Below are 22,960 nucleotides of genomic sequence, written 5' to 3' on the forward strand. Positions count from 1 at the left end.
ATAGCTCATATCACTGTCATTAGGTTGATGGTATCATCAGTTTAAATGTTATCGACCCTTGTTTCTCAAACATTTTGTTTTATTACAGGAAGTGTAGCAAACTCCAAAAACCAAAATAGTCCTATACATTATCTCAGTGTGTTACTTATGATTGAAATTATAGTGAAGATAAATGATTCCCTTTCTGCCTGGGACCCTCCCGGAACCCCCTCAAGGACCTTTAGGGGTCCCCGGCTCCTGTTAGACACGTTATAGTGTGTTGTCACGACTTTATGAAGGAAGTTTGACAATATGTCTCTCAGCTGCTGCCCCGTCATCTCACGCATTCTCTCGTCACTGCTTTAATCTACTGTATCAACCCCTACGCTGCAGCGGCTGAGTCGAGACCTTGAACGCTCATGTTACACAACACCAGGGAGTATAGTCTTCATTGCCTGTTTTGCGTGCACACATACAAATATGTTCTTGTCCTCCACGGACGACGAAGAAGGTCAGGAGCTTTGAAGGTGAAGAGCAGTCGCCATAGTAACTAATGTTGACTCCCCTGTCTCCTAGCAACGGGATGTGGAGTGATGTCAATGGAAAGCATGCTATTTTCTCCTGCTGACAGAATGATGTCACTGCTCTGTGTGTGTGTGAAGAGAGAGTGGAGGGGAATGAGAGAAGTTTATTTCTACATTCTATATATCGCTCCTCTCCTGGAGGGATAGAGAGTGGGGGTGTGATGGTGATATCACGTGGAATCGGAGAAAGACAAAAAGGTGAGGGTGAACTAAAATAACTGGGGATGGTGATGAATCACGGGCCAATTAAGGGCGCAATTATGCTCCCAGTGATTTTTTTTGGTCTCTTCAATCAAAAATAATCCTCTGTATCTGAACACACTTCAAATCTGCTCTGATGGGTTCTATAGTGGGTGGAAGGAAGACGCAGACGCCATCATTTCACTAGTTCATGTTGTACTCCTGCTGTTTGATTTGTTTCCAAAAGACAGAGCTTAGTAATAGACTAGTTGGATATCAGAGCCGGAGGTTTGCGTCTTGAGAGAATCTGAATGTCCCGAGAGGACTGGATGTCTCTGAAGGGTAGTGGAAAAATAGGTCTCCTTGTAAGCACACACACAAAAGACTGCCACATCCAGATTGGTGCCATGTCTTTCCAATTGCATGCAGACTAATAGGATCAACAGGACGGTGTCATTATCCTTATCTGACCATATGGCTTTTTTCAATAAAGACGTCAGACAACCCTGAGGTTATGCAGGGACGAAGTCCGAGACTACTATGAATTATGAAGCAGGACAGTCAGTTCTCTGGAGATGGAGCCTCCTTTTTGCCTCTAGTCATGTCCGGCATTTAAATGGCACTGGATATGCTCATAAAAACATCAGTCTCCTCAATCCATTAATCCTTTAGATCCCTGGCAAAGGAGAAAAAAAGGAAAAGGAAAGCAACTGCTGTTGGTTACTAAAATAACCCGGGACAGTTTATTTTGTTCAATGACCTTAATTCATATTTGTGCGAGCTAAGTTTAGTGCTGCGTGCTCGGCGCAGGGCGCCTGCAGGAGTGACTGCAGAGAAGCAGACCTGTTGTTGATCTCACCGTTGTGACACAGACACACCAACAAAGAGGCCTTCCAACAGGATCACGGCTATAAATAACTCCGTGGCAGCACTGCAATATTAGTGGGTGGATTAGGGCTGAAACGTCATTGCCTATTTATAAACCAAAATGCAGTCAAACCTCTGCATGGTGGGTGATTCACAGTGAGTGCAGAGTAGGTGGGATTAAACAGGATTATAGTCTGGATGTGATGTGTTGCTGGTCACAAATGTTTCACATTTTCTCCCTCACTGCTCATTCTGTTTTCTTGCCTTAATAGGGCATTTATTTGACTTTAAATAATCCATCAGATTTCATTCATTTTCTCCGTCCCAGTGAGTAACATCCTTCTATTTCAATCCTGCAGTGAAGCTCCACGAACCACGCGAGGCGAGCTAACGTCAGAGGCAGGCGAGGGACTCAGCATCATGCCTCCATGGGAAAACGTCCAGAGATCATCCTGTTCTTCAGTATTCTGCTGCCACCCACAGGCCAAACACGAAGTTTATAAATCTGATTTACCTTGAGAACAAATTTCTTGTAGGACAACGTATATCATTTGAAAATGTATAATAATTATCGTTAAAGTGTGTAGAAAGCTACAAAACAAGCACAACCATGATGAATTGAACCCAGCAAGACTGCATCTTTATTTAGAAATCACACCAGAGAAAATCCTTCTGTAGCCATACAAGAAAACAACTTCCTTTCAACCTCCAATCAGGAAAAAAATACGCTAAGATAAATGCATCAGACAATAAAATAATAACAGAGTAAATCGAATAAAATCAATCGCTAAAAGTGAACAATAAGTGGTAACTATATTCTGTCATGGCCGTTGACTGAACACTGCACTGACTTGCTGATATGGATGGTGTCAGCTTCCTCTCTGTGTTTTAGTGTAGAAATGACACGTGCACCCTCTCACATGACCTTGCAAAGGCGAGGAGAAGCATTAACAGCATCACTTGTGAAGGCTGTTCCATTCCGGTAATGCCTGTGGGCTTTCACCACATCTGAAACGGCACAATGTTACACCAGGGCCACGATGCAGCGCTGCGAACCCGCTTCCAAAAATAACCTCAAATGTCAGGAAAAGTGAGATTTCTTTTTTTTCTAACAGTGTGACATTTTGAAATCTTCACAGGGCAACGATGGTATAAAATCGGGGCAGGGACACAGGGCAGATTTTAAAGACTTGTTAGTCCATTAAAGCTCTGCACTGTAATGTAATGTGCAATGTGCCCTAATATCAGGATTATAAAGGATGTTTTTGGTTTGTTGTCGTTTCAAAAACTGTGTTGTGATAGAGAATGGGCTCTTTGTTAAACCTCTATTGTGTTACTCCTGAGGCCCCGTTGGCTCGTCACCGCTCGACACGCTGAAGACACACAGGCACAGAATCCATAGTAACAGACGCTGATTGGTTGAACTCTGTACAGGATCAACACTACGATTTTTCTACTGTGCACAGGGGCTCACTTCCACACCATGAACTGGGAAGAATAGGGACATTTTAAAGCCACTTTGTGTTCATCCCCAAAAATGTCATGTCAATCAAAACAATGGTACATCACACGAAACCTGCCCATCATCATCATCAAACACTACAATGAATACTTACACATGACATCAATCTGTGCTGTATCATTTGGATGAGAACAGAAATTTGAAACACTTTTACATTCGGTACAATAAAGGCTAATAAAATAGGTCACAGAAATGGCAACTAACTCTCTTGACTGTGTTTGGGGCTCACCAATGACGGATACAGAGAGAGACCAGGTTCACGACACAGAAGGACAAGCCTCAATAAAGAAATGTGGTTCGGTTAACATTGCAGTGTAGAACTGGGCTGGTTGCTTTGCCCCGAGTGTGAGAACGATGAACACACTCGTCTCTAACGCCTCCAGGTTATCTAAGTAAACCAAACAACCAGTGACTGATGATGTCTATTATCGTGCATGTTTTCAACTATTATACCCAAAAAAGTGTGGAGCATGCCGTGTGCAGCGATGATGAGACTGTGTGACCGTACATGAACACTTAACAAGTGAAGTTACAACAGTGTCCCCTGCTGTTCTGGAGGGGTGGGGATGGGGGGTGTACCCTGCGACACATCAATCAGGGAGTATTTGTTGGGAGAAGCCTATTGAGCAAGAATAGATCCAGCGAAGCCAATTTTCTAATCAGCAGAGGTCTAAGGTCATGGGCCAGAGACGGGGGGGGATTGAGGGTGAGGGGGAGTGGTCAGCCATCACTTCACTGAGCACGAAGTCTGCAGGTGGCGCCATGCAGCACAGGGGCAAAGGGGTAGAGGAGAGGGACAGGAGTGCACAGGAGTGAGCCTTCAAGTTGGTTTCAACTTCAGGGGCTCATGAGTTGTCGGAGGGGACGTGCTCCTCGAAGCCCTCGCTCTCCCGAACCAGCGCCCTCTCCAGGATGACGCGTCCCTCCTTGTACCGCTGACTGTCCTCGGTCGCAAACTCGTAGATCCAGCCCAGCTTGCTGTTGCAGTTCTTGCAGCTGACGTCCCTCACCATGTGCCGGCCGGTGAGCATCACCCTGTCCTGGACCTCGCTGTACTGCAGGTTCACCACCTGCAGGGTTTGACACAAGCACACGCATGGGTTTTCACGCCAGGAATGAGATACTGAATGTTTGTATCCTGGGTGTATGATCCATCTCTCTTCATGGCTTTTCACTGTACCTTATTGAAGAGGAACGCTCGGCCTGTGGCTCCTGTGAAACGCGTCGAGATGAGCTCAGAGCGATTAGTCAGGATGGTGTCGCAGTTGGCGCAGGAGAAGAGGCGTGTTCCGCCAATGTGGTCCAAGAAGATACGCCCCATTGTCAGATCTCTGGGAAATGACTGAACTAATGTGGGGGAAACAGAAGGACAAACATTGTTTTGTTGGAAAGTGAAGTCAAAACTGAAGTTACACATAAATGGATATATTTCAAAGACAGCATTATGATAGACAGGCACGTCACCATATAAACATCCAGTGATGCAGGATTTTATCTACGTTACTCCAATAATCAAATATAAAAGCAAAAAGCAAACTCTTTTTATTCAGGCTTTTAATTGAATTTTGTTTATCTATTCATTTATACACCTTAGACTGTTTTACAGATCCTCCATTTATGCTATTTAATTTACTATTCAATAATTTACTTACGTATTTATTTTCACAGCAATATATTACTACTTATCTATAGTTTTATTTAATCCTCATAGAATTTATTTAATCTTTATCATTTTATTTCTTTATTTCTTTCTTATTTCAAATTTAAGACAGTTGTGACAGCGATGGCTCAGTTCCTGTTCATATTGTTTTGCTCTGTGTGGATGTGTGTGTGTGTGTGTGGGGTATTGTATTCTGTAAAGCACACTGTGTTACGTTGTGTGAAAGAAATTAAATGGATTGGAAAGACAAAGAACACACAAAGTCTAACTGATTGATTGAATGACATCAGAATCATTTTTGAAGTGTTTGCCACCAGTCAACTGAAGTAAACCAGCTGTTGTCATATTTAACAGATTCTTTTTTTCTACAGGAATATAACTTTAAAGCCTTTAACTTAAATAAAACAAAAACTGTGAGCTGACATGATTATCATTTTATTATCATTATCATCTCGACGTGTTGTTGTTGCTACAGCAGCTCGGACTTCCACCAGAACTTCATGTCCCTGGACTGTGTTGTGTCCCGAGTCGTGTTGACTGAACATGGCAGCTCTGAAAATACAAGCTGTCCATGACGAATACTCGAATAACACGACTCACAGGGAGGCTGAATCTCCTCCTGGTCCAAACTGGTCGTGGACTGGTTCTAATGGGAGAGGAGATGGAGGACATGGGCTGGTTCTCGTCGCGGTTTAGCGCAGTTAGCTCTTCAGTTAACCAACGACACAAAGCTAACGTTGAGTTAGCCTCTGAGCTAGCCGTGCTAATGAAAACAAGCTAGGAGCGAGAGGGTAAAAACAACGCGTTCCCAGCCGCGGACGCTTCTCACCTGTCGGGTCGGAGTCGGCGGCTCGAAGTGTCTCCGGCAGCGGCGGTGTCACGGGCGAACGAGGCGCGTGTTACACGAACATCTGCAGTTTGTGTCGTCGTCGGTGCCTTTGTTGTTCTTTTCCAGCTGTTCCTGTCTGAGCTGCGCGAGCTACTGTCAACATCCGGCCGGGGGGGGGGACGTCCTGCCCGCGCAGCTCCGCCAGGGGGCAGCAGAGCCGAGCGGATCCTACACACGTGGATAAAATACACGAGGGGAGTGTGTTTGAGTCATGGTCTGAAAAGCAGGTGGAGGAATCAAACATCCACTGATGGAAATGCAGCCGAGAAACGAGCCGTGGACGTGACAAGGAAATCAAATGGTGCAACTGCGGTTAAAGGGATAGTTCACCCAAAAATGAAAGTTCACTCATCATCTGCTCACCACTGTGCTGGTGGAGGGGAGGGTGAAGTGTTTGAGTCCACGCAACACTTCTGGAGCTCATCACTGATTGTGATTTCTTCTTGTACTCTATTTTTTGCGATTGTGTTCTCCTACGTGTTGTCGGGTTTTGTGATTTGCCGTCATGATAAAGAATATGAGTGGCCTCATGTTCAACTGCAGCTCCGTCCAACCCTCAGTAACAGTCAATTACAATTTACAGTCAATTCCCTCAGTAATAGCATTTTGATAAATGCACTTGTTTTGTTGCAACATATCAAAATGTTATAAACCATAAAAAAAAGACATAAACAAAATCTGATAACTCGAGATGACTTGCTGTTTTACTCGTCGCTCGATTCCAAGGGTCGGACTATCTGCAAAGCCAATCTGAGGACAAACTCATAAAGTGTTTAACAATCTGATCTCATCTCATCTCCAAAACTGAACATAAACAGTTTGGTTGTTTGGTTGTTAACATATTCTTACACAACATGTATATGAAACCCCTGGTGGTTACATTTATCACCACAGGAACTGTCTGCTGCTCGGCAAAGCACGAGCACAGCTCTAAATCAGAGAGGGACATATTTAGACATGATTTATATGAAATTGTATGATTGCACTGTGTAGGGGCGTAGCACAAGATTCTGGGCCCTATACACAAGCAGTCTCTGTGGGCCCCCCTTCCTCTCTCGATTCATGATGTGCCTCATACATATTTAAAAATAAATTTCTACAAATCAGTCAGCTGTGCAAATGAATCTGTAGTGTTTGTTGGGGTAGTCACTAATGAATGTGTGGAGCTGGTAACAGGTGAGTTGATGGCCTTTAAGATGCACAGTGATGCGAAGTGGTGAGGCGTGTGTGTGTGCTTCATGATAAGTATTTGAAACGTTGCTCTGTGTCCCGTGTGCTCCGCGCTGCCTCGACCCACTGTGGTAACCGCTTGTGTCACAGTACTGTACTGTACTTTGAGTGGTCAACAAGACTAGAAAAGCTCAATATATAAATACAGACCATTTAAATACAGACCATTTACATTGGATAAATTGAAAACAGAAAACCTATAGAACCAATGTCACATTGGATACAAGTTTTAAAAGGTTTCTGTTCAAGCAGCATCGAAACAAATATCCTAATTATATTCATTTACATTTATTTTTAAATTATGGATGTTATAAAGTGTGTCTGGCTCCGTATTGGCAAAAGACATAAACCAAAATATGATTATGAAGGATTATATCTTCAGGCCTTTCACCTTTTAAATTATATTTTATTTGTTATTTTTATTTATAGGAACAGTGCTCATTGATTGACTGATAAAATATCATGGTCACAGCTATATGCCACTGACAAGACGTTAGCAACAATTTAAACATAAACTGGTCTCAGTTTGGTCTGTTATAAAAATGAGAATATTATTTAGATGTCCAGGATAAACTGCAGGTGACTCAGCTTCTGGCTGACAAACAAATCACAGATACGGAGAGGGAGGAACGATCAGGAATCTGCTTGATTGTTATCCTGATAAACTGATAAAGGGAAGATATGACTGACAATAAAAGAGTTCGCACGAAGAGAGGTTTTCCTCATCTTTTTCTCCCCTTTTCAACGCTTTGCCCTCTCAGGAACACTCTCTCTCTCTCTTCTCCACACCCTGCACTGGCACTTTTACAGGTGGTGAGAGCGGACGTTTTTTTAGGCCGAGGGAAGAGAAGAGGAGGAAACCCACAAACCCCCTCAGTGTGGAAGGCGCTCAGTTATCTGCTTACACCATGAAGACGAGATGTGCGCTCCTGATTCTGGCCGTCCTCGTTGGATCCTGTGCTCAGTTTACAGGTAAAGAACAGGCAATAACTGTACACATTTACAGTCATGTTTACATATTGAATGAGCTGAATGACACGTTGCAGACGGGGATGTTTGGAGGGATCAGAATCAGATTTATTGAGGTTTTCAACATACAAGGAATTTTCTTATTTGGGGAGAAAGATAAAGCACAGCCAGTTTCCCTCTTCTGTTGTTGTGGTAATGTTCACATATTGTAAGTTATCCTGCACCATGAGTTAGACTAGTTTACACATAAATCATTGCAGAAGCTGTATCTGAACTCATTCCTAAACCGTGCATTTCAGATTTTGAGTTTTCTCCGGCATTATATGACACCAGGGTAACACTTTACTTTAAAACCTTTGATATCAGCATTTATAAGCAGTATAATATTATTTGATGCAAGATGCTCTAATGCAGTCATTCATTGCATTTATCAATGTTTAATGCACAGAATTTGTCAGCAATTGTAACTTCTCATTTGAAGAAATATATCATATTACAATGTGTGCTTTACTATATTATAATTAAGTATCTGCTTATAAACCAGCCTCCACTTATGGGTGGATGAGTTACAGTTTTATAATCAGTCACAATGGCATTATAATGTGTGATAAACAGTTCATTGTCTGCTACATATAAATGTGCACAAAGGACTTTGGGCTGCAAATGGAAAAAGACTGAACCACACAGGAAGTTTATTACACCACAGTTTATTACACAGGATGATGATACGAGCAATAAGTGACTGTAACGTCAGGTAATTTGCCGCAAAGCAGCTTTAACCTTGAAGCAAAAGTAATGAAACGTGATCCCATTCGTGGTTTAACAAAGAAAATGGTCTCTCTGTAATAAACTAAATCATTTCATTCATTAAATCCCTATTTTAAAAGGAAAGTGCAAGACGAGAAGAGGGAGTTTTTTAATGCATTACTTTTGGGTGTTCAATTTTTCGCTGTATTTGTTTCCTATGTCACATCTAGATGCTGTTTACATTGTGGGTGAAAATGATCAGCCAACAGAAAAACAAGAGACGGTACGGTACAGTCCGTCATCGTGTCTGAGTGTTATTTAAAACCCGTCATTTGCTTTTTACAGATATATTGACAATAATAGTCTAAGAGTTTTCATATTTATGTCACAGGCAGAAACTTACATGTCAGTACTTTGCTCACCAACACCTGGACCCTCGTCTCCACCCTCCTCAGGTTGGTGTTTTCTTTTGACTGATTTCTGTCATGAGCAGATCTCTTATTTGATCAATTCAGGCCAAATGATCTAAAACCATTTGCAGCGTTGTATCATAACTTTGCTTTAATTCACTTGTTTTCAGTCGACGCTCTCAGACCTGCTGATATCTCAGCTGTTTACACCTTTGGGATGCCGCTGTCTCACAGGTAAGACGCATAAACATATACTTGGAAGAGCAGGAAGTGATGATTTCAATCTATTTGTATCTGAAGATGTGTACGTCTCCATAATTAGGCACGAAGCATCCATCCTGGTCAGTAGAATAACTGGTAAGTCCCACTGCGCTTTCTCACCACTGAGTATTTCTACAAATTAGTGGAAAGACAAGTACAGTACATAATCATCTAAAATAACAAGCGGCCTCAACAAAGTATTTTACAATTTCTATTTACAATCACAAAGTGCACGGAAATAAATGTTAGTGTCCTGGTCATTGATTTTGTTGTAGTTAAACACAATAATCTTTCTCTGTCACTCATTAACTGTTGAGTGGATTTGAACTAAAAGTCAAGAGCGTGTTACAGGAAACTCCAGATACAGAGCACACTTTGATGAACGAGCGAGGGAACAATTATCTTACAGTTTAGTCGAGTTTATCGCTCAGGATAAGACCAGGGGCCATAAACCCTCGTTGATGAAATGATAAAAGCATTTTATAATTCATAATGTTCATAATCCACAGTCTGAATGTGATGTGAGGGATGAAACATACTGTAGTTTTACCCTTTACGATTGTGTCTGTGTGACTTTTATAGAGTTGCTCTCCATGTTTACCCCTGAAATGATCCCTCAGCATGTGGCTCAGGCCTCATCGCAGCCCAGGTAATAGACACATCGCACACAGATGAGCAGTCACACATTTTAAATGCGGTTTGAAGCTTATTATATGAGAGTGTTTGTGTTGCAGGAGATTGTTGAAGGAAGCTGAAGAACTGTCGCGGCCCCTGTCACATCAGGTGCACATTCACCCTCTCAGAACAAAGTTGAATGTTTTGTAGACATTTCAGAGAATCCAGTTTACTCTCCATAAATAGAATAAAACAACAAGAATACATGATACTTTGACTTGGATCAGATTCTGTATTTGGGAGGACAAGCAACACTAACAAGACTCCATACACATGAAGCAATCCTCTTAAGTCTCAGCTAGAACCCAAATAAGCATCTTGTTTCTTTATCACCTTTAAACAGTTTGCTCACTTTTGCGCTTTTTATACATCTTCTACATTATTTAAAGATAATATGTGTCCTTCATATTTTGTTGCAGGTCTCAGGCTGGAAGTTTGTTCTGATGTTTGTCTCGGCAGATTCCTTGTGTGCCTGCTCGCCTCATGTAAGATTCCTTCTTTCATGCAAAATCATGTGATTCGACCTAATGCAACATAGCGAGTGGATGTATAGATGGACGATAGGATTAATGCGACTGGTTTTTCTTGCCTCAGGTTGCTGCAGATGTCGCAGCTGTTGTTCGGGATGCGGAGACAGCTCTGCTGACATTGCAAGAAAAGGTATGGTAGCGTTTTGGTCACTAGAATTTAGCTTTGAATAAATAATAAAAGACAAAACTAACATGCTTGGTGCTTCTGTACAGCTGCATCGTGCATTAATCCATGTCACAGTGTGGAGCGCGTTTCACCAGCAGGACAAGTGAGAGTTTTTTTATCTTCTTTATTTTTGGAACTAGCAGAAATAGCTTGTTATTTTAAAATAAAAAAGAAATGATCTGTATCTATAGTGTTGTGATCTTGCTCTTTGTAAAAGATGTCAGTGAAGTTTTTCGCTTTTTGTTGCAGTTGTGACTGTATGAGAAATGAAGGCATAAACCAGCGCCTACAAAAAGCAATTCTTCTAAAAACGCTGCAGGTAAAAAGGCAACTGTTGCTTCCCGGCTCATGTTCAAGTCTTTTATAGTTTTTTTGTCTTTTATTTAAATACTATTCTATTCCTTTTTCTTTTTTTTCTTGTAGATTGTTGTATTCTCTTATTTTTATTTGTTCTTTCAGTGAAGCACTTTATAATGACTGCTTTGAAAGGTGCTATATAAATAAAGATACCATAACAATTAAGAATCATTCGCCTTTCGTGTCTTCAGGATTCTCTAAGTGGTGTTTTGGAAAATCCAAGGTGGCACAGCAGCAGTTCAGACTTCTCTGTCGTGCTACACTCTGCCCCAGTCATCCTTGAACCCAGCTCAGATTCTGTAAGTAAAGAAAAAGATATTTCAAGATGCCATAACAATAATATAACTGTATGGTAAACAAACCTTCCTTTGAGTAACAAAGTGTCCTTTGAAATGGCTAATGTGTAACGAGCACATGTCTTGTGTTTCTTTGCAGGACAACCTGGGGTCTGACATAAACCAACTTGCTGTTCAGCTTTGGACAAACATGGTAATTTATTAAAAACCAAAGTAACAAATGGCAAATTCAAACGTGCAGAATGACAAAGCAGCAAGTTGAATATCTTCTGCGTTGATCTTTACTGTGTCCTGACACTGTCATCGACCCTGCGTCTGAGTCGTAAAATGAAACGATGGAACGATTACTACAGTTAACGCTTGTTGCTCTGACCTGAGATTAGATAAGAGATGTAAAGATTAACTTGGTGGGATTATCTTCATGATGTCTTTCTCCATCATCGTTCACTCTGCATTATGAACACGCGCGTTGTGCAATCAGCTCTATTACATGCTCTGTGGTAATTGGCTAAACACGATGGCCCCACTTGAACCTAAAAATCTTAACCAATCATCACGTTTCCTCCTCCAGCTCCAGCCAATGACAGGTCAGACAAAGATCACGGACAACGGTGTCATCGCTATCCCTTGCCCCACCCAGGTGAGGCCTGCCATTGCTAAACACAGTGTTTTCAGTCACCCGTTACTGTGGTTTGATGCAAAAATGTCCTAAAGACGTGTCCTAAATCATTCAGAATTCAATCCAAGGTCCCAAACCTCAAAACAGACTTTCAAAATAAGATTTAAATACTATTGTCTCACTTCTTTTCCACTCTCGTCTCAGGAACGACCTTTCTTGAGGACACAGAACAATTCCCCCTCTGACAGAGAGATGACACTTTACAACAAAGCCTCCTCAGTAACAGACCCCAGAAGTCTTACAACTCAACGGCAGGTCAGCAGCAGCAGGAAGTCAAACTGTTCCCAGGTGATGGGGACAGAGATACCCTGCACAGACCGCAGTCCATCTCCCACCACACCAACTTCAGGTAGAGAATATTTGTCATGCTGTTATTCTCTGTTCTACTGATGGATGTGTATGGAAATATACTGTTACCTACTTGATTCTACCTCCTGTGCAGTGCATGAACTCAGACCTGGAGATATCAAGGTGGTGGCAGCGGTGGGCGATTCTCTGACAGTGAGTATTTTCATTCTCCTGCTATATTTGCAAATTTATTTCTGCACCACTTTTGAAAAGCCAAATTTATCTCAATACAGATTTCGATATAGATATAGATTTCGATATAGATATAGATGGACAAAATAGATATAGATAGATGACCTCAATCAGTCAGTAAAGTGTAACAGTAAGTGCAGTTCAAAGTGCATAACAATTGACTGATGAGTCAAAATTTAGATAAAAGATAAATAAAGATTAAAAGAAATGATGGCAGTAAAATTTATTCTCACAATAAAAAAAGAAAAACTAAATAAAAATACAAGAAAAAAAGATAGATATCTAAAATAGATATCTATCTATAGATAGATAGTAGATAGATAGACGGACGACAGACAGACAGACAGACAGACAGACAGACAGACAGACAGATAGATAGATAGATAGATAGATAGATAGATAGATAGATAGATAGACAGACAGACAGACAGACAGACAGACAGACAGACAGACAGATAGACAGACAGATAGATAGATAGATAGATAGATAGATAGATAGATAGATAGATAGATAGATAGATAGATAGATAGATAGATAGATAGATAGATAGATAGATAGATAGATAGATAGATAGATAGATGGGAAATGTTTCCACTGGTTTTGTACATGGTCTCAGAATTTGTCGTCTCTCTGCAGGCAGGCAATGGTGTGGGAGCAAAGGTAGACAACCTCCTGTTAGTGATGAATGAGTACAGGGGACTGTCATGGAGGTAAGAGAATGGAAAGTTCACCCGGGTCACATTTTTTAACAGTGTGGGAATTCATTTGTTGATTCTGTGATGTAATGAGCTGTTTCTGCATCTTTCAGCATCGGTGGGGATGAAAACATCACCACGGTAACCACTCTGCCAAGTACGTTCCACTTATTTTATGTCATTTCATCAAATTAAATGGAATAAAAAACTTGCATTAGACTTGTTTTATACAATCACGAGCCAACATTGAGCTTCTCTGTGGCTTTGCAGATATCCTGAAGGAGTTTAACCCCTCACTGACCGGCTTCTCAGAGGGAGTAGGTAAAGAGGACAATCCCAAGGCCTTCCTCAACCAGGCTGTGGCGGGAGCCAAGAGCGGGTCAGTCACGTTCCTTTGAATCCTGTCAAATAAAACCTGAGCAGAACTTATGATGAGCACATCAGAGGAATGAATACACACCTTTCTATTCCTGTTCTCAGTGATATGGTGCAACAGGTGCGCATCCTGGTGGACAAAATGAAAAACGATTCGGTAAGGCTGTGGTGAACGACAGTTGAACCTGGTGTAACCTTTGTTTCCCTTTTATTTTGATAATTGCTAAATTCACCTCTTGTCTTTACAGCGCATTGATTTCCTCAACGACTGGAAAGTGATCACTATGTTTGTTGGAGCCAATGACTTATGTGACTTCTGCTCTAACAGCGTGAGTACTCATATATTTTATCAAGACAGATTTAATTTATCACAGAGGACAAAAGTGTTGAATCACAATCTATTGACATTTCAAATAATTATATCATTATTGATTAATCTGCAATCTTTATTCATCGATACAGTGTCAGAACAATAGTGATGAATGGTCATTAGAATGTCCTGCAGCCATACTCATGTTGAAATTGCTCGTATTGATCTATCAACTGTCGAAATCCATCCAAAAGCAATGAATCCTGACATGAAAGAAGCTCAAACCAGCAACAGGAAATACCACCTGACTCAGATGATTCATTAATTATCACAATAGCTGCTGATGACCTGGGATTAACTGACTGACACTGTCTGTGCTTCTCTCTACAGGTTTTTTTCTCGCCCAGGAATGTGGCCAACCGTATCCGCCAGGCTCTGGACATCCTGCACAGTGAAGTATATGATTCCCTCATCTTACTCTCACAGGAGCATTTCAGTGTCATAAACCACAGACACACTATGAACTCTACGTTTCGTTTTTTTACCCAGGTGCCCCGTGCCATTGTTAACCTGGTGGAGATGTTCGTTGTTGATCCGCTGCGTGATCTGCACAGTGACAAGTCTCTGGGCTGTCCCACCTGGTTTGCAAGGTTAGTGAGTTCTGTTTTTTTAAGACACAGTTTGGTTAAGAAAAATAAATAAATAAACATGACCAACTCATCACTTAAGAGTTTTGATGTTTGTGTTTCAGTTTCATTTGTCCCTGTATACTGAAGCCTAAAGACGGATCCGCTGAACTGCAGAGGGCCAACGACCTCAACAGGGAATATCAGGTACAAAACCATGACACGTTAAGAGGAACACATTTCTATAGTGACAACACATATAGTTAATATTAAAGGTTTCAAGCCTGTGGAGTCGGTTCATCTGTGAAAATAGACTCTGCACATTTTATTTGTTCCCCAACCTGGGACATCCTTTTTCTGTTCTTTATCTTTTGTCTGTGTTTCCTTGCAGCGTGTCATGAGAGAGCTGATTGACACTGGTCGCTACGACACACACCACAACTTCACCGTGGTCCTGCAGCCCTTCATGAGAGAGATAGTACTTCCCACGTTAGAGGTAAACGCTGACAAACTTGAAACATTAATTAGAATTGTGTTTTCATTCATTTTTGTATGTTTAAAAATGTCGTCCCTTCTTTTTTTTTTAAAGGATGGCCGTCCTGATCGTTCTTACTTCTCCCCCGACTGTTTTCACCTGAGCCAGAAAGCTCACACTCTCATGGCTCAAGCTCTCTGGAACAACATGGTGTGACTAACTTCACCAGAAGACATTTCTTACTTTGCATTTTGACTTTTATTTCTTCTCAGAATGATTCAAAATAAATCTCTGACTTTTACAATCTCCCAGTTAGAGCCAGTGGGAAACAAGACTTTCTCCCATGACTTTGAAGCCTGTATCGATTTGAAGTGTCCCTCTGAGGTAACGTGACTTTCAGCAACATTCAATGAGTCAGAAACAATACAATATGTGTATTTAATCGATTTTATAGATTCACATTCTTATTTTTATTATTTCTTCTTCATTAGACCAGCCCATTCTTCAGGACCGCAGTCAACAGCAACCACACCTTCACAGGCCCTCCGACCACCCCTCCTCCTGTTAACGTAAGTCATAACTATGAAGGAGTATTTGACCTTCCTCACACATTTCATCAGTACAGCACCATGAGGAGAATAGAGCCTGTCTCATTCCACACATACTCCCTTCTCTCCAAGCAATACCCAAGGTCAGGTTACAGATAAAGGGCCAACTAGCAGTACATCGGGGTGTCTACGCTCATGGACTTTCATATCTAACTCAGATGCCCCAGACAGAGACGCATTTTATGACACCAGTGGCAAGACGTAAGGAGACAACGTGATTTATGCATGCTTTAGGCTTAACTGTCCAATAGGATGCCAACACCTACATGTAACATAGAGAGTGACAGCAATTCTAGCCTTTCAAGGATGTGCTGTTGGAATGGATGACGCAGGGTGAGGGAGATAAATTGGGATGTTGTGTGAGACTTGAGGGTGATAATTGCTCATGTAACTCTGTTGGCGTTGGTGTATTGTTTCACCTTCTGGTCTCGTTGATGCATCAAGTCTACATTAAAATCTTCTGCATAAGACATCAGCTGCTGCCTGAGTTCTCCTTTCACCAGCTTCCAGAGAACTTCCATCACAATAATCATAGAGCTGGTGCACGATGGCAATAGATTACAACTACAAATGCATAAAACACGTCTCTGTTATTCTTTAGAACTGGGGAAGTGACTTCTCCTGCGTCGACACGGCTCCGTCCAACTCTGTGCCCACTTCAGGTAAAGTCACATGATGTCACTCAGCTGCCACAGGAAGTGAGTTTGACGCAGCGTGTGTGCTCACGTTGATGTTCTGTTAGTTCACAGGTTACGGCCGGCAGACATCAAGGTGGTGGCCGCTCTGGGCGACTCTCTATCGGTGAGCTCCGACTAGTTTTATTCCCCCGGAGCTTTCAGTTGATCAGTTCAGTTCTTCACTTGATGGCTGAACTTTCACCAGCGATCCATCAGTCAATGCAGATCTTTTATAAGCATCAATTCAAAATTCTTACTCTTACATATTGTATCACTGCACCATCAGGCCCCTGCACACCTAACTGATCCACTCCACCCTTATTCGTCCGCTCGCTCTCTCAGGTCCAATCATTTAAATGTATTACAGATCCACACACCGGTCTAAAGTCATGTTTTAAGACAGTAGCATCTCAGTTGTTAGTCATAAGCATGCTGAGGAATTATTTAAAAAACACTTAAACAGGCACCATGTGTACCTTGTTAGTCTCTTATGTCCGCTCCTATGTTTCTGTTGTGTATTTTTGCATTTTTATGAGCTTATGCAATTCTGTTTTCAACTTTTTAACTGTTATGGCCCCGTAAAGCACTTTGTGACTCTTGTCGGTGAAAAGGTGCCCTATAGATAAACTTTACTTACATGTCTTTTATTGCTTTATTCTATTTCATCTCTATTTTGAAAAGTGCCAACCACTGATGTCACTAGGGACTTGAACCAAGAAATAGAATAGATTTATTTGTTTATTTATTTTGTGAAACTAATACAAACATAATATTTTTTTCTAGCTAGCAATCTTGTTGCGTCTTTTTAAGTTGTGTACACATTATTTCTGCACAACCCAATTTGTCATATAGAGCCAGTGGACATGGATAAATGCTGGATTAATAATATCACCTGATTAATCACATAATTTTATTAGCAGAGACCACAATATCGATTTAATAAGTCTGAGAGAGAAACATGATTAAAATGATGTCTGCATCTCTTTTGTAGACTGGGTTTGGTGCAAAGGCCAAGAATCTGCTGCAGCTCAGAATCGAGTACAAAGGAGTTGCATGGAGGTGAGAGACTGTGCAACAACAAAATCATTTGCATTTCATCCTGCACATTTTTTATTCATTATTTGTTTTTCTTTTACAAGCATCGGAGGAGACAAAACTCTCGAGACTGTCACAACATTACCCAGTAAGTCTCTAGCTCCCTTTGTTTCTAGAGAACCTTTTATAAGTGTAATGCACAGTAGCACCACTAGATGACAGAGGTGGACTGGAACATAGCTAGTATTTTTGTTCTCCCCCCTTATTTTCAGATATTCTAAAGAAGTTCAATCCTCAAATCAAGGGAATGTCAGTGGGACAAGATGGCAAACAGTCTGGCTTCAACGTGGCCGTATCAGGGGCCAAAATATCGTGAGTGTATTGATTTGCTATCAGGTTCAAATAGCTCCCTCTCAAATGTTTTGTGCACTCATGTCTGTCTCTAATTCTCGACAGAGGAATCCCAGGGCAGGTCCGACGTCTGGTTGATATCCTGAAAAATGATTCTGTGAGTTCAACATGTTCTAACGCATGCACTGGTTTCACGTTTAAAGAAATGCACAAGAGAAACAAGTGAATAATCTTTGTTCCCTCTCTGTCTCTGTGATTCTCTCTCCATCCATTTAATGCAAACAGTCAGTGGATTTCAACAATGACTGGAAGCTGGTGACCCTCTTCATCGGAGGCAATGACCTGTGTCAGTACTGCCACGACCGGGTGAGCTGCTTTAAGACGTCGTCACAGGAAATGCAGGACAAGTGGTTAAACGTCCCCACGCTGTTCGGCTGATGTCCTGTGTGGAGCTGTCTCATGATATCACTCTCCAAAACGTAGCTCGAGCACCGGAGCAGAACAATCGAGCTGTTTCTTCTTTCTTTTTCTAATTGTTTTTATCGTGTCAGAGTGAGATGAGAGCAGACGTGGTTTCTCCTCAATGAGCACATTCTGTCACTTCCCACAAAACAGCCCCCCTCCTCCAGCGCAGGCCTCTGTCTGAATTAAACAAGCACACGGGGCCACAGTGGCGGGCCTTGTTCTCTGAGAGGCATAAACAACACTGAAGTCAACCCAGACTCTCTTCATCCTGTCTCCCTCGCTCCTTCTCTCTCTCTTCTCATCTCGCCTCCATTTCCCTTTCTTTGCTCTCTCTTTCCATTACTGATGGGGTTTTCTCTCTCTTTAATGTGTGGGCTTTGCAACAGAATATCAAAGCAGAGCAACAAATTTAAGACTAAGAGCTCTGAGACTGTGATAGTGACAGCTCATAGGGTCAGTCTCATGGATGCTATGTGCTTTTTGGGGCAGCACAAGATCCACACAACTTACTGTCACCCCAAACAAGACACAGTGGAACAAAATTACATTGCATCCAGCTCACAAATGTAATTACTGATGCTATAGTTTGTTAACTAGAGATAGATAGAGATAGAGATAATATATCAAAAGAATATAGAGTAGACATTAGGATATTGCATGCAACTGAATGAAATTACTCATAATGAATAAATAGATAAAGATAATAGATAATTGTAATGTGTTGTAAACATAGAGAATATTGCAGACAATGTTCTTGGTTTAGTGCGGTGTAGTCCAGCAGTCCAAGTGAATGTATAGGGACACTGGGGCGTGATGGAGGCTCAAGCCAATCCCAGCTGGCACTGGGCGAGAGGTGGGGTACACACTGGACAGGTCGCCGGAGTACCACAGGGCCATTCACACCTACGGTCAAGTTAGATTCTCCACTTAACCTAACCCCAATCTGCATGTTTGCAAAACGCAGACACAGGGAGAACATGCAACCTCCACACAAAAAGTCACAGGCATGAGTTGGTTTATGTGTTCATGTGTTCACTGTGATTTGATAAATATCCTTGTACGTTGTGTGTCTCAAACCTACAGGCCTCTCTGTCGCCTCAGAGCTACAGACACCACATGATGACGAGCTTGGACATTTTGTACAAAGAGGTAAATGGGATTGTGCCATAAATACCACCAGAGATCCTGCATTTAAAAAGGCAGTGTTCACTTTCCATTGATGATCAAAAAGGATCAATTGGATTGAATTCTTTGAAAAAAGTCGTGTAAAAGTCGTATATCTATCTTTCTTTTGTCCGCAGGTTCCCAGGACGATAGTCAATGTCATGGAGATCTTGGAAATCAAAGGCCTTCGCAGAGTCAAAAGAGACAGTCTTGGGTGCACCTGGATACAACAGTACGCTTGTCGATCCACTCATGACGAATCAATTGCACATTGAACCGAATACTCTGTGTCTGAGGCAGATGTCTTAATATTGATCTCATAACTTGTCACAACAGGAATATGTAATAATATGATGCTCAATAAAGGACTAGCTCATCCACAGATATCATAATATACAGTGGATTGCATCAGGCAGCAAGCAGTGATGATTAAGCTTTTAATTTTTCTAAATCAGCTCTTGATCTCCACCTCTCCTCCTCAGGATTGCATGCCCGTGCTTCTTGCAAGCAGAAGAGGATTCTATAGAGCTGGCTGAGGTCAAACGGATCAATCGGGAAATGCAGGTGAACTGACAAGAACGACGAGGGCTGATTTCTCTGACACGCTGAGGAGACATGATCGTTATGTTGCTTGTAGTAACAACAGTATTTGTGTTTTTCTTTTCAGATGGAGGCGGAAAATGTGGCGTACGGGGGCCGCTATGAGGGCAGAGAGGACTTTGCTGTGGTTGTTCAGCCCTTTTTTCAAAACTCTATCATTCCTTTGAATGCTGTAAGTGACTTGTCTCCTTCCCTGTAGAAACTTATAGATTATTTTAGGTTAAGGAGAGTAAATAAGCCTTTTTCCTGCAAACACTGATGCTGTATTTTTTCCTCTCCAGGACGGCAGACCTGACCACACCTACTTCTCTGAGGACTGTTTCCACTTCAGTGAGCGGGGACATGCTGGCATGGCTGTAGCTCTGTGGAATAACATGGTGAGTGTGGCCGCACGGACAGTAAAGGGCTAATCGAGTTGGACAGAGGAAGGGATTTGGACGAAGTCAGTTTAAATTACAACCTCTCACTGCACTTTGGTCACGATCTGAACTGAAACATTTATTTCTGTTTCACCCCATAGTTGGAGCCAGTGGGTGAAAAACAAACATACAACAATTTCACAAATGCCAGAAATAGCGTCAAATGCCCCACTGAGGTAAGAAAGCTGCCGTTGACCCACTTGTGACTGATTTGACAGTACGTGGAAGTGTATGATTCACCCTTGTTTTTCAGGAGCATCCATACATCTTCACAAAGGGGAACAGCTTGACTAGGCCAGCACCCACATCCGACAGCTCCACAACGCTCAGCATGCCCCTGCCCCTCAACCCTGATTGCTCGAACAGCGTGGCCATTTGGCTCGCTGCCGTTCTTGCCGTTGTTGGCCTTTTGATTGGCTGTGTTGCAACCTGGCTCTTCTTCTGCTGCAGAGACAAGGGAGACAAGAAGAGGCGGAGTGTGCATCAGGGTTGAAGAGCACTGGGTTTTAAAGTGTCTAAAGAGGAGAAATGACAGAACGTCATTTACGATGACAGTAGAAAGGACATTGTTTGTGGTGATAAGATAGGCCTGTCTGCTCTGTCTACACAAGTTAATTATTGCCCTTGAACCACAGCAAACATTACTGGATGCAGAGGTGGAAAATGGCAGTGAGTGTGTTAGCATGTCATCTGTTTTAGTTTGGGAAGTTCTGATCTCCTGAGTTCTGTCTTTGTCGAGTCGTCTGTTTAGTCTCTGTCAGCTTCAAATTCCTTATCCAGCCTTGTTTTTCCTGAACAGTTTGAGTTTGCCTGTTTGTTTCCTGATGGGTCTGCCCCTTATTATATGTTTTCGATGAATACTGTTTTTTCTAATTGGACCTGCCTCCTGCCTCGCTCCTGCATTTGGGTCCAGCTGCTCTCCACAACCGTGACATTAGCGTATTTTGTCCTCTTGAAGGATGGTGATGGTAAATGACTGTATTTCCAGTATCATCAACCACTCAAAGCTCTTTACAAGTCACATTCACCCATACACACACATTCATTCAGTGCTTCTACTATCACACAGGGCAAGCGCCATGGGCAATTTGGGGTTCAATATCTTGCACATTGCAATACAGGAGCCGGGGATCAAACCACTGACCTTCTGGTTAGTGGACGGCACTCTCTACCTCCTGAGCATAGCTGCCCCAATGGTTCCCTACAGTCTTTTACATCAGTGTTGCATCAAGCTGTACCAAGGCAAGTTTCATGTCCAAAAAATACAGACTAGGATTTACTGGCTGCACATTAACTTATTTCTGCTCTTGTACATATGATTTTAATAAATTGAAAACGATTTTAAAATTAGTAGTTTTCAGATAAAGGAGTAAAACACAAAATACTCACCTCTAAACTTTAAAAAAAAGTATTTTAAGTAAATGTACTGAGTAACCCTAACAACAGGGCACTTTGGTGGGTGTAGTGTCTGTGTTATTTTATGCAATGATAAATTTGATAATATTTGAAATAAATAATTTGCAATATTCAATTTAATGACCAAAAAATCAATAATTCATTCTGACTGCTCGGATGACATCCGGACCAGCGAGTCCTGGGCTGATGATGTCGCCCGTCTGTCCAGCCAACCACCACCAGCAAAACCTTTAGTGGTGTTTATTTTAGATAGACATGAGATCCAGAATGTCACCCCATCACAAACGACACAAAGCCCCCACACATGAGTGACTCGGCTCGGAACACAGCACACATCAGCCTGCATTTATTAGCTTTATCAGGGCTATAACCTGCTGATAAAACATGAAGGGGGTTGTTTTATGACCTCCATAAAGTGATGAAAGCCACCGTCTGCTTCCGTTAAACACACAGTATTGGGCTGTACATTTACTCAAGTGTTGTACTTATGTAAAGTTTTGGAAAGTACTTGTCGTACTGTTATTCTTACTTTCCCCGTGCTGGTACAGATTAAACAAAAATTATTTCCAGCTACAAAATTAAATGTTCTTTTATATTTATGCATCACTAATGATAATTCAATCATCTGTAAAATCTACTACAATATAATACAACCGTGCTAACTTTAATGACGCCTGGTGTTCAGGGTTTTATTTGACGCTTTCATAGCGGTGTTGATTCAGATATATGTTTTATTATTAACTTTATATACATTGATGGTGTTGTACTGGACTGAATTATGTGAACAGATGTTTCTTAAATCCAGGTGTGTGGCTAAAAATGTAGCAACATCTCTCAATGTAGTGTAGTTCAGTGCGAAACCACCTTTAACTGTGATTCAAATAACAAGTACACTATTAAATTTACACATTTCTGACAATCTCAACAAAGTCTGTTCATTATGAGTTAATTTAGTTGAATATGGGGCAGAGCAGTTTCAACAGATTGTACATGTGTGTGTTATAACTCGTATACACAGAGGAGGAGACTATATACTATTTTTGTATAATCCTCACATGTATTGCATGTTACTTATTAGTTGCTGATGCCTTTTTGACTCTTGCCTTTGTAATCCTGCAAACTTCCCAATTGTGGGACTAATAAAGGATTATCTTATCTTATCTTATCAGTTTTGATTCCAACTTGTTTAACTGATACTTATT

At 41.5% G+C, this 22,960-nt stretch overlaps 2 protein-coding genes across 3 annotated transcripts; one reads left to right on the top strand and one right to left on the bottom strand.

Annotated features, from left to right (window-relative positions):
- Nucleotides 1-2,223: 2,223 nt before the first annotated feature.
- Nucleotides 2,224-5,806, bottom strand: ypel5 (yippee-like 5). 2 transcript variants are annotated; one of them, XM_035167576.2, is made up of 3 exons: nucleotides 5,622-5,806; nucleotides 4,313-4,474; nucleotides 2,224-4,202 (listed from the first exon to the last, which is right to left on the bottom strand). In XM_035167576.2, the coding sequence occupies exons 2-3, from the start codon at nucleotides 4,451-4,453 to the stop codon at nucleotides 3,978-3,980; spliced, it is 366 nt and encodes a 121-aa protein (XP_035023467.1). In that variant the 5' UTR covers nucleotides 4,454-4,474; nucleotides 5,622-5,806; the 3' UTR covers nucleotides 2,224-3,977. The 2 variants fall into 2 exon arrangements, with proteins under 2 accessions (XP_035023467.1, XP_035023466.1); XM_035167575.2 differs by having other exon boundaries at nucleotides 4,313-4,479; nucleotides 5,622-5,802.
- A 2,013-nt stretch (nucleotides 5,807-7,819) lies between these two features.
- Nucleotides 7,820-22,778, top strand: plb1 (phospholipase B1). The gene is made up of 43 exons (XM_047341696.1): nucleotides 7,820-7,883; nucleotides 8,858-8,910; nucleotides 9,019-9,082; nucleotides 9,208-9,271; nucleotides 9,360-9,394; nucleotides 9,881-9,947; nucleotides 10,033-10,081; nucleotides 10,393-10,458; nucleotides 10,568-10,633; nucleotides 10,717-10,772; nucleotides 10,919-10,988; nucleotides 11,218-11,325; nucleotides 11,462-11,515; nucleotides 11,894-11,962; nucleotides 12,146-12,220; nucleotides 12,290-12,350; nucleotides 12,444-12,502; nucleotides 13,179-13,252; nucleotides 13,351-13,394; nucleotides 13,508-13,616; nucleotides 13,718-13,769; nucleotides 13,861-13,941; nucleotides 14,313-14,378; nucleotides 14,472-14,572; nucleotides 14,674-14,755; nucleotides 14,940-15,044; nucleotides 15,138-15,233; nucleotides 15,336-15,407; nucleotides 15,515-15,592; nucleotides 16,233-16,293; nucleotides 16,374-16,432; nucleotides 17,300-17,367; nucleotides 17,448-17,491; nucleotides 17,616-17,715; nucleotides 17,800-17,851; nucleotides 17,980-18,060; nucleotides 19,243-19,308; nucleotides 19,461-19,555; nucleotides 19,806-19,887; nucleotides 19,991-20,095; nucleotides 20,205-20,300; nucleotides 20,444-20,518; nucleotides 20,596-22,778. Exons 1-43 carry the CDS (start codon nucleotides 7,820-7,822, stop codon nucleotides 20,833-20,835), a joined length of 3,264 nt encoding a protein of 1,087 aa, XP_047197652.1. The 3' UTR covers nucleotides 20,836-22,778.
- The last annotated feature ends 182 nt before the right edge of the window (nucleotides 22,779-22,960 follow it).

This window comes from Hippoglossus stenolepis, chromosome 10 (assembly GCF_022539355.2).
Source record: "Hippoglossus stenolepis isolate QCI-W04-F060 chromosome 10, HSTE1.2, whole genome shotgun sequence".
NCBI lineage: Eukaryota > Metazoa > Chordata > Actinopteri > Pleuronectiformes > Pleuronectidae > Hippoglossus > Hippoglossus stenolepis.

Coding starts and splice junctions, on each gene's coding strand:
- ypel5 (XM_035167576.2), bottom strand. CDS start 4,453: ATGGGGCGTATCTTCTTGGACCACATTGGCGGAACACGCCTCTTCTCC. Junction 4,203..4,312: donor GAGCGTTCCTCTTCAATAAG/GTACAGTGAAAA, acceptor CAAACCCTGCAG/GTGGTGAACCTGCAGTACAG.
- plb1 (XM_047341696.1), top strand. CDS start 7,820: ATGAAGACGAGATGTGCGCTCCTGATTCTGGCCGTCCTCGTTGGATCC. Junction 17,852..17,979: donor ATATCCTGAAAAATGATTCT/GTGAGTTCAACA, acceptor TAATGCAAACAG/TCAGTGGATTTCAACAATGA. Junction 19,888..19,990: donor GGATCAATCGGGAAATGCAG/GTGAACTGACAA, acceptor TTTTCTTTTCAG/ATGGAGGCGGAAAATGTGGC.